This window comes from Eleginops maclovinus, chromosome 17 (assembly GCF_036324505.1).
Source record: "Eleginops maclovinus isolate JMC-PN-2008 ecotype Puerto Natales chromosome 17, JC_Emac_rtc_rv5, whole genome shotgun sequence".
Taxonomy (NCBI): domain Eukaryota; kingdom Metazoa; phylum Chordata; class Actinopteri; order Perciformes; family Eleginopidae; genus Eleginops; species Eleginops maclovinus.
In genome coordinates, this window is record NC_086365.1 from 17373754 (window position 1) to 17383662 (window position 9909).

The window sequence follows — 9909 nt, forward strand, 5'->3', positions numbered from 1 at the left end:
GAATTACTTAAATTGTTATTTAAGGTGGAATTACTTAAATTGTTATTTAAGGTGGAATTACTTAAATTGTTATTTAAGGTGGTATTTCTGTAATTATTTAAACAGCATTAAAAATCTGAAGAAAATGTTGTCTTATTTTAATGATTTTTTTGCTTTTAATTAATTTTCTGTGTTTTATTTGTGCGTAACAATTTATAAAATCTAATAAATATACATGTTTTTTAACTTTATTGTTATCCAGTTTAGTGTAAATAAAGTTGTATAAACTGAGCAAAAAGCAGCAAAAATAATCCAGCGTGTAAAGTGATCTGCAGCAGAGACAATATATGTACTGTGTGTGTGTGTGTGTGTGTGTGTGTGTGTGTGTGTGTGTGTGTGTGTGTGTGTGTGTGTGTGTGTGTGTGTGTGTGTGTGTGTGTGTGCGTGCGTGTGCGCAGCAGCTGCAAAGACTACAGGAATGTGTGTGTTAGATATTCACGCTGCAGCAGCATACGGTCGTGTTTCTATGAACTGATTGTGCAGAACGGGGAAGTCTCTAAATGGGAATGGCCTTTCACTAAAAACCTGAGGCATACTTACTAGCTCACTAAGACTCATGCAGAAACTAGAAAAACATTCAAACCCACCATAAAAATATACTAAATTGATAAAGATAGATTCCAAACCTCGATTAAATGACGCATAAGGACTAAACATATGTGCAGAAATACCAAAAGAGGCAAAACGACCTCAAAAAACCTTCAAACCCATCATTAAGACATGCTGAATTACTTAAATTGGTGCTTAGTACCATAGAAAGATGCAAAATGTCTACAAATGGATGCAAAACCACCTTAAAAAGATGCAGCCAGAGAAAGACTACAAAGACGTGCTAGAGATGTACGACCACACAGACAAAGAATCAAATGTCCACTCATCAGGTTTTATTACAGTAAAACAAATAATATTCCTCATGCACAAATATGATTCAACACTCGTAATTAATGAGAGCTCTTCTTCCTTTTCAGGTCCTCTTAGAGTCCAAACTGTCTCTCTTTATTTATATCAGAGTTTTTATCCGAGTTTCTAAAAGGCGTCCTCAGGTCCAGAGATTCTTCTTCTCTCCTTTACTTTAGTTTATCATCGATATTTCTGTTGGTTAAACTGAATGAGACCAACATAAAGACTCAAGAGAGGATCTGAAGGTCCTCCAGCAGAGGATGAATCAGCGTACAGGGATATCCTGCAGCAGCATTGCTAAGAGAACACTGCTGATTAATGACAGCAATGAAGAATAAAACACTCTTTTTTTCTTTCTGATTAAGTCTCCAGATGTTTCACAGTCAAAGACCTTTAAACACCGCATTTCAAAAGACTTTTATTGTGAAACTTTAGCAGGAAGTGTTATAAATCCTAAATTAAGGGGGGGTGTTTTTTTTTAATCGATTTTATGTGTTTTATTCTTTCCTTACAATTTATCAAATTAAATATTTATTCTCTTTTTCTTATTTTAGTGTTTATGAAGTTTTTAAACTGACAGAAATTATGACTCGTAATTTCTACGTCAGTCGCTCCATCTCCAGTGTCGCCCCCACGTCCTGATGGGGGGGGTCTGGGTGAGGAGGGGGCTCCCTCCTCCCGTAACAAAGCGCCCACATCAGCGTCAGGCTCAGTGCCATGGCAACGATCTGAGCCACGCCCAGCGCCACGCCGAGCAACCGCAACGCCTGCAGAGCGCCCGACCCCCGCACGAAGCTGAACACCCGGGGGCCGCAACCCTGGAGGTTAATAAAGGAATACATGACTAAATGTAACCTTAAATTAATTTAGTAAATTAAAAAATAGAAAATAAAATATAAAAATAAACATTTATTTTAAAAAAAGCTGATAAAATCCAATTCAAATAAAAATGTAAATACTAAAAGATAATAAAATAAAGACCAGCGCCTCACCTCCTGGTGCAGGTCGCTGAGGTCGTGCAGGTGGGCGTGGCCTGCACATCCTGGATACTGATTGGAGCAGCATGAGTCGGGGGGCGTGTCCATCTCTGTCATCTCCAGCCAATCAGTGAAATAGATCACCCCACAGCACTGGAACTACAGGGAGAGAGTCGTGTGTGTGTGTGTGTGTGTGTGTGTGTGTGTGTGTGTGTGTGTGTGTGTGTGTGTGTGTGTGTGTGTGTGTGTGTGTGTGTGTGTGTGACTGTGTGTGTGTGTGTGTGTGTGTTACCTGTGTCTGGATGCTGTCCCAGGTGTGTGTGAGCCACTGGTAGCGCTGCAGGCCGTAGTTCTGCATCCGTGACTTCAGACTGATCATATCAGAGATCTGCACCGAGGGCTGCACGCACGCACACACACACACGTCTGTCTCTGTGGTGTCTGTCTCTGTGGTGTCTGTCTCTGTGGTGTCTCTGTGGTGTCTGTCTCTGTGGTGTCTCTGTGTCGTCTGTCTCTGTGATGTCTGTCTCTGTGGTGTATCTGTGGTGTCTGTCTCTGTGGTGTCTGTCTCTGTGGTGTCTCTGTGGTGTCTCTGCGGTGTCTCTGTGGTGTCTCTGTGTCGTCTGTCTCTGTGGTGTCTGTCTCTGTGGTGTCTGTCTCTGTGGTGTATCTGTGGTGTCTGTCTCTGTGGTGTCTGTCTCTGTGGTGTCTCTGTGGTGTCTGTCTCTGTTATGTCTGTCTCTGTGGTGTCTCTGTGGTGTCTCTGCGGTGTCTCTGTGGTGTCTGTCTCTGTGGTGTCTCTGTGGTGTCTGTCTCTGTGGTGTCTGTCTCTGTGGTGTCTCTGTGGTGTCTGTCTCTGTGGTGTCTCTGTGGTGTCTCTGTGGTGTCTCTGTGGTGTCTGTCTCTGTGGTGTCTCTGTGGTGTCTGTCTCTGTGGTGTCTGTCTCTGTGGTGTCTGTCTCTGGTGTGTTTTGGTGGATTTGAAACTCTTGGTTTTCTGTGTGTGTGTGTGTAGTGGATTTCTTGTGTGTGTGTCCATGTGAATGAGTTAGGTGTTGTGTGAGTGTGTGTAACAGGATATCAATGTGTGTGTATTATTAGCAGATTTCTCCAGCTGCTCGCATGCTGCGCTCTGATTGGTCGGTTTCTCACTGGATATTTACATGTGATATTTGTATCTTCTGGATCAGTGATGTTACCTGTTCGTAGGTCCACACCGCGCTGGCCAGCTCCACACAGAAGATCAGCAGCAGACTGCAGAAATACTACACACGCACACACACACACACACACACACACACACACACACACACACACACACACACACACACACACACACACACACACACACACACACACACACACACACACACACACACACACACACACACGTGAACTTTTGACCTCCTCTCATCATCCATCACACACTCCTCTTTCAGAGTCATCTTATCTGTAGAGACACCTGACACCCCCCCCAGGTGAACACACTGCTCCCCCCCAGGTGAACACACTGCTCCCCCCAGGTGAACACACTGCCCACCCCCCAGGTGAACACACTGCCCACCCCCCAGGTGAACACACTGCTCCCCCCCAGGTGAACACACTGCCCACCCCCCAGGTGAACACACTGCTCCCCCCCAGGTGAACACACTGCCCACCCCCCAGGTGAACACACTGCTCCCCCCAAGGGGAACACACTGCTCCCCCCTTAGGTGTTACCCAGGCCAGCAGCAGAAGGTCCCCCCTCAGAGCTCCACAGTACCCCACCATGGCTATGATGATGAGGAAGCAGCAGACAGAGAGGAGGACGGGATGAAGAGGAGACGAGTAGGAGAGGATAGCCGCCTCCTCCAGCCTGCACACAGACAGACAGACAGACAGACAGACAGACAGACAGACAGACAGACAGACAGACAGACAGACAGACAGACAGACAGACAGACAGACAGACAGACAGACAGACAGACAGACAGACAGACAGACACACACACACACACACACACACACACACACACACACACACACACACACACACACACACACACACACACACACACACAGATGTTTCTCTTATTAATGCTTCAACGAGTCTGCAGAGACATTGCTGTATTTGCAGTGTGTGTGTGTGTGTGTGTGTGTGTGTGTGTGTGTGTGTGTGTGTGTGTGTGACTGACCTGGTGTGAGCTGTCAGGGTCAGGACAGAGTTCAGGGGGTCTCTGATCCACGCTGCCACTCCCAGCACACATGCTGACATCAGCTGCAAACACACACACACACACACACACACACACACACACACACAGATCAGTTTCTCTGCCTGTAAATAACCCTCAGAATATGAGACTCGCTCTGTGGCCTACTTTCCTTTAACTCCGTTTATTCTCCCGCATGTTTGAGAGGATTTATTAAACAATTATTCAAATCAGACGTTCAAGAAAAGGGGAATCAAATCTAAGGAAAACCAACATAAAATACATTTGAGGTTTTAAATCTGACCAAAAAAATGAAATGAAATAAAATAACTGAAGCTGTAATAAATACATCCAGGAAATGTGTCAAAGTGTGAGGACTGATTGACTGTGAGAACGGTCAGTGAACACATTATGGGATGTTTTCACATGAAAGGAGTTTGTGAAACTGTGACTGAGGGTTACTCCAGCTTCTGTAAAGGCTGTCACTGAATACAGTTCTTCAGTAAACAGACCCCTGTCCCAGGAGAACCACAGGTACTACACACCAGGAGAACCACAGGTACTACACACCAGGAGAACCACAGGTACTACACGCCAGGAGAACCACAGGTACTACACGCCAGGAGAACCACAGGTACTACACGCCAGGAGAACCACAGGTACTACACACCAGGAGAACCACAGGTACTACACACCAGGAGAACCACAGGTACTACACACCAGGAGAACCACAGGTAACTCTTGATGTTTATTGTTATTATTATTATTATTATTATCATTATTATTATTATTATTATTATTATTATTATTATTATTATTATTATTATTATCATTATTATTATTATTATTATTATCATTATTATTATTATGGTTATTATTATTATTATTATTATTATTATTATCATTATTATTTTTATTATTAATAATACAATAATAATAATAATGATAATAATAATAATAATAATGATAATAATAATAATAACATAATAATAATAATAATAATAATAATAATATAATAACCATAATAATGATAATAATAATAATAATAATAATAATAATAATAATAACCATAATAATAATAATAATAATAATAACCATAATAATAATAATAATAATAATAATAATAACCATAATAATAATAATAATAATAATAATAATAACCATAATAATAATAATAATAATAACCATAATAATAATAATAACCATAATGATAATAATAATAATAATAATAATAATAATAATAATAACCATAATAATAATAATAATAATAATATAATAATAACCATAATAATAATAATAATAATAATAACCATAATAATAATAATAATAATAATAATAATAATAATAATAACCATAATAATAATAATAATAATAATAATAATAATAATAATAACCATAATAATAATAATAATAATAACCATAATAATAATAATAATAATAATAACCATAATAATAATAATAATGATAATAATAATAATAACCATAATAATAATAATAATAATAATAATAATAATAATAATAACCATAATAATAATAATAATAACCATAATAATAATAATAATAATAATAATAATAATAACCATAATAATAATAATAATGATAATAATAATAATAACCATAATAATAATAATAATAATAATAATAATAATAATAATAATAATAATAACCATAATAATAATAATAATAACCATAATAATAATAATAATAATAATAATAATAATAATAACCATAAATAATAATAATAATAATAATAATAATAATAACCATAATAATAATAATAATAATAACCATAATAATAATAATAACCATAATAATAATAATAATAATAATAATAATGATAATAATAATAATAATAACCATAATAATAATAATAATAATAATAATAATAATAATAATAATAATAATAATAATAATAATAATAATAATGATAATAATAATAATAATAATAATAATAATAATAATAATAATAATAATGATAATGATAATAATAATAATATTTTCCTCACCCAGAAGAGCAGGTTGAGCGCGTACAGGAGTCCGCGCACACACCTCACCGCGTCCCGCCGAGCCATCTGCACACCTGGACCACCATCACCCCGACTACCCCCCAATATACACACCTGGACCCCCGCCCCCTCCCCTCGGCTCTGTCCGGAGCCGCTCGGGTTTTTTGAGGGTCTTCCGGGAACAACAGGTGGAGAGTTCGGGTCCGCCGGAGGAGAGGCTCTAAACCCGGTCTTCAGTCTCCTTGGAATCCGATCCCAGTGGTTCCCCTCAGTCAGAAGGTCCAGCTCCGCAAACACACAGCACACTCTCTCAGAAGTCCAGCAGGTCGCAGATAAACCCCCCGAACCGCACGGAGATCCAGAGTCTTGAGGCGTCACAGCGGGTCTCCGCTCCGTGCTGTCTGGGGGGGGGGGGGGGGCATGCTTCTACTTCTTCTTCTTCTTCTACACTAATTAAATGCGTACAGCATCAGACCCCCACCCCTAGGGAGGACAGAGGAATGTGTCCGCCTCCGGGGTCAGCAGTGTGTGTGTGTGTGTGAGAGAGAGAGAGAGAGAGAGAGAGAGAGAGAGAGAGAGAGAGAGAGAGAGAGAGAGAGAGAGAGAGAGAGAGAGAGAGCAGTGTTGTGGGGAACAAGACACAGAGGGGAGGGGGTCCTCTTGTGGACAGTTTGTGGGTGACAGCGTTGACTTAGTGTCCACATACTTTTGTCCCTTCACATAGATGTCTTAGAATCGTATTATATATATATATATATATATATATATATGACAAGTGGATTTCTCTACGGGATAAATATCTAATTCTGATTCTTAAATACTTTTAGAAAACAGATTAAACTCCATCTCCCACGAGAACGTAAAAAAACGTCCTGGATACGTTTCAACTAATCAGAACACAAGCAGCCGTCAGCGTCTCTGAATAATACACTCATTTTTATGTTGCTAATATATTTTAGTACAATGTGCTAATTTTGCTTGTACCTTTTCCACGTGTATATAAATGTATTTATTTAAAATTATTTCCCTTTATCTCAAATTGAGTAACTGTCACGGAACACAATTTCCAACCCGAATAAATAAAGTATTTTACAAGAAACACAAAATAAACTCCAACTCCCGTGACGCATCTGTCCTGAGAACGTAAACGAACGTCTCTGCGTAGATTTCAACCAATCAGAACACGGGGAGCCGTTGACGTCACGGCTCTGACCTGCTATTGTTTTCTCAGACAGTGACGGCGCCATATTGGAGAAAGAAACCCGTTGATTTAAAACGCTAAAACCTTCCAACCGTCACCATGCTGTACCTGGAGGATTACCTGGAGAGTGAGTACGGGGTTCTGACTCATCGGTTCCAGAGTTAGAGGCGGGTTTTGGGCTTTAGATCGGGGTTATTTCCTGCTCCGTTAGCCGTTAGCTTAGCACGCTAATGGTTAGCCTAGCATCTTTTGTGTCTTTTTTTCATCTTCACGCGTCATCAATTTCCCGTCATTTCGCAACGAGGTTGAGTCGATCTGCGCGTGAATCCGGTCCGATTGAATCAATCCTCAGTCTGCAGCTGTTTGCTTGTTTTTGTTTTCCAGGAATTATTATTAATATTATTATTATTCACGTTGTTTATTTTGAGTCTTCTGCCCCTCCTTCATGCTTCCTGTTTTATTTCGAAAGTACTTTCCCTTTGTGTCTTGTCTTGTTTTACTTCCTGTCACTTCTCTGCTCACACACACACACACACACACACACACACACACACACACACACACACACACACACACACACACACAGTGATGATAGTGACTACAGGTGTGTGTAACAGGATATCAGTGTGTATTTTTGGAGATGTAGATCTGCAGCTGAACTCATGAAGCACTGGCCGATTTCTCACTCATAAATACTTACATAACTTTTGACTGTGAGATTCTACATGCTAACTGTTGTACACACACAAACACACTGCTAACTCTGTGTCTCCTCCCCAGTGATCGAGCAGCTTCCCATTGACCTGAGGGACCGCTTCACGGAGATGAGGGAGATGGACCTGCAGGTTCAGAGTGAGTACTGTAATGCAGGGCAACAGAGCCAGTACCAGGGGCACACCGTGGCAAACACACAATTAACACCAGGTGTGGCAGAGTAATAGAGGAGTGAGACTAGAGCAGCATGCATGGTGAATACCATAATACCACAATGACCATGACCTGGGGCTCCTCTCCTCTCCCCCACCTACCTCCCTCATACAAACCCTGGCTGTGTGAGGGTCTCTGCTCCTCACTGAGGTTCTGCTCCCCTGCGTCCCCAGCTGTGTAAGGGTCTCTGCTCCTCGCTGAGGTTCTGCTCCCCCCCCCCTTCCTCCCCGGCTGTGTGAGGGTCTCTGCTCCTCACTGAGGTTCTGCTCCCTGCGTCCCCAGCTGTGTGAGGGTCTCTGCTCCTCACTGAGGTTCTGCTCCCCTGCGTCCCCAGCTGTGTGAGAGTCTCTGCTCCTCACGGAGGTTCTGCTCCCCCCCCTCCCTCCCCAGCTGTGTGAGGGTCTCTGCTCCTCACTGAGGTTCTGCTCCCCTGTGTCCCCAGCTGTGTGAGAGTCTCTGCTCCTCACGGAGGTTCTGCTCCCCCCCCCCTCCCTCCCCAGCTGTGTGAGGGTCTCTGCTCCTCACTGAGGTTCTGCTCCCCTGCGTCCCCAGCTGTGTGAGAGTCTCTGCTCCTCACGGAGGTTCTGCTCCCCCCCCCTCCCTCCCCGGCTGTGTGAGTGTCTCTGCTCCTCACTGAGGTTTTGCTCCCCCCCTTCCTCCCCAGCTGTATGAGAGTCTCTGCTCCTCACTGAGGTTCTGCTCCCCCCCCTTCCTCCCCGGCTGTTTGAGGGTCTCTGCTCCTCACTGAGGTTCTGCTCCCCCCCCCCTGCTTCCCCAGCTGTGTGAGGGTCTCTGCTCCTCACTGAGGTTCTGCCCCACCCCCTTACTGCCCGGCTGTTTGAGGGTCTCTGCTCCCCCCCCCAGCCTCCCCAGCTGTGAGGGTCTCTGCTCCTCCCCCCCTGCCTCCCTGGCTGTGTGAGGGTCTCTGCTCCTCACTGAGGTTCTGCTCCCCTCTCCAGATGCCACGGATCAGCTGGAGCAGAAGGTCATTGAGTTCTTCGTCAACGCCAAGAAGAACAAACCGGAGTGGAGAGAGGAGCAGATGGAGGTCATCAAGAAGGTCAGACACACACACACACACACACACACACACACACACACACCTTACTGTTGCTTTAAACACGCTTCACATACACCTTACTGTTATTTAAGGGTGTCTGTGACCCCCCCCCAGCTGCTGTGACCCGGTATGATACTGTAACTGGTCCAACAGGTGACTCTCCAGCCCCGCCCCACTGCTAACAGATCGGGGTTAACATGTTTATTGAAATGTGTTTCAGGATTATTACAAAGCTCTGGAAGACGCAGACGAGAAAGTGCAGCTGGCCAATCAGATCTATGATCTGGTGAGTAGAGGTTCTGCGTCATTGTGATAGGGTGTTGTTTAGGACGCTGTTTGTTTACAGGTAAACAAACATATTGATGTGTTAGTTTACCTGTTTGAGTCTGGTACAGAATGCAGAGTGCCGTTACCTCCAGCCTCCATTAGATGGCGGTGTCCCCTCTGTCTCAGCCTGTAGTGACCCCCCCCCCCCCCCCCCCCTGTGTCCCTGGGCTCAGGTGGACCGGCACCTGCGTAAGCTGGACCAGGAGCTGGCCAAGTTCAAGATGGAGCTGGAGGCGGACAACGCGGGCATCACAGAGATCCTGGAGAGACGTCAGTCCCCC

General features: G+C 43.0%; 2 protein-coding genes across 5 annotated transcripts in view; one reads left to right on the forward strand and one right to left on the reverse strand.

Annotated features, from left to right (window-relative positions):
- Positions 1 to 901: 901 nt before the first annotated feature.
- Positions 902 to 6532, reverse strand: tspan12 (tetraspanin 12). Of its 2 annotated transcripts, none has more exons than XM_063905574.1 (7): positions 6114 to 6532; positions 4090 to 4172; positions 3635 to 3770; positions 3115 to 3180; positions 2209 to 2316; positions 1932 to 2075; positions 902 to 1757 (listed from the first exon to the last, which is right to left on the reverse strand). In XM_063905574.1, the coding sequence occupies exons 1-7, from the start codon at positions 6177 to 6179 to the stop codon at positions 1539 to 1541; spliced, it is 822 nt and encodes a 273-aa protein (XP_063761644.1). In that variant the 5' UTR covers positions 6180 to 6532; the 3' UTR covers positions 902 to 1538. The 2 variants fall into 2 exon arrangements, with proteins under 2 accessions (XP_063761644.1, XP_063761643.1); XM_063905573.1 differs by lacking the exon at positions 6114 to 6532 and adding an exon at positions 4678 to 4898.
- Positions 6533 to 7295: 763 nt separating this feature from the next.
- The window catches only part of ing3 (inhibitor of growth family, member 3), a 6538-nt gene continuing 3924 nt past the window's right edge, over positions 7296 to 9909 (forward strand). The window contains exons 1-5 of one of the 3 annotated variants that reach the window (XM_063905572.1): positions 7296 to 7441; positions 8095 to 8166; positions 9201 to 9301; positions 9522 to 9587; positions 9802 to 9898. In XM_063905572.1, the coding sequence (XP_063761642.1) occupies positions 7414 to 7441; positions 8095 to 8166; positions 9201 to 9301; positions 9522 to 9587; positions 9802 to 9898 (364 nt within the window). In that variant the 5' untranslated portion in view covers positions 7296 to 7413. Of the gene's footprint in view, positions 7442 to 7602; positions 7783 to 8094; positions 8167 to 9200; positions 9302 to 9521; positions 9588 to 9801; positions 9899 to 9909 lie in introns of those variants that run through there. The other 2 variants (XM_063905571.1, XM_063905570.1) reach the window with 2 other exon arrangements.

Bases quoted from the DNA above. Each gene is read 5' to 3' on its own strand.
- tspan12 (XM_063905574.1), bottom strand. From the start codon at position 6,179: ATGGCTCGGCGGGACGCGGTGAGGTGTGTGCGCGGACTCCTGTACGCG. The intron at 3,771-4,089 runs GTCAGTCACACA...GTCTGTGTGCAG, and splicing joins ACCCTGACAGCTCACACCAG to GCTGGAGGAGGCGGCTATCC. The intron at 2,076-2,208 runs GTAACACACACA...CTCTCCCTGTAG, and splicing joins GGGACAGCATCCAGACACAG to TTCCAGTGCTGTGGGGTGAT.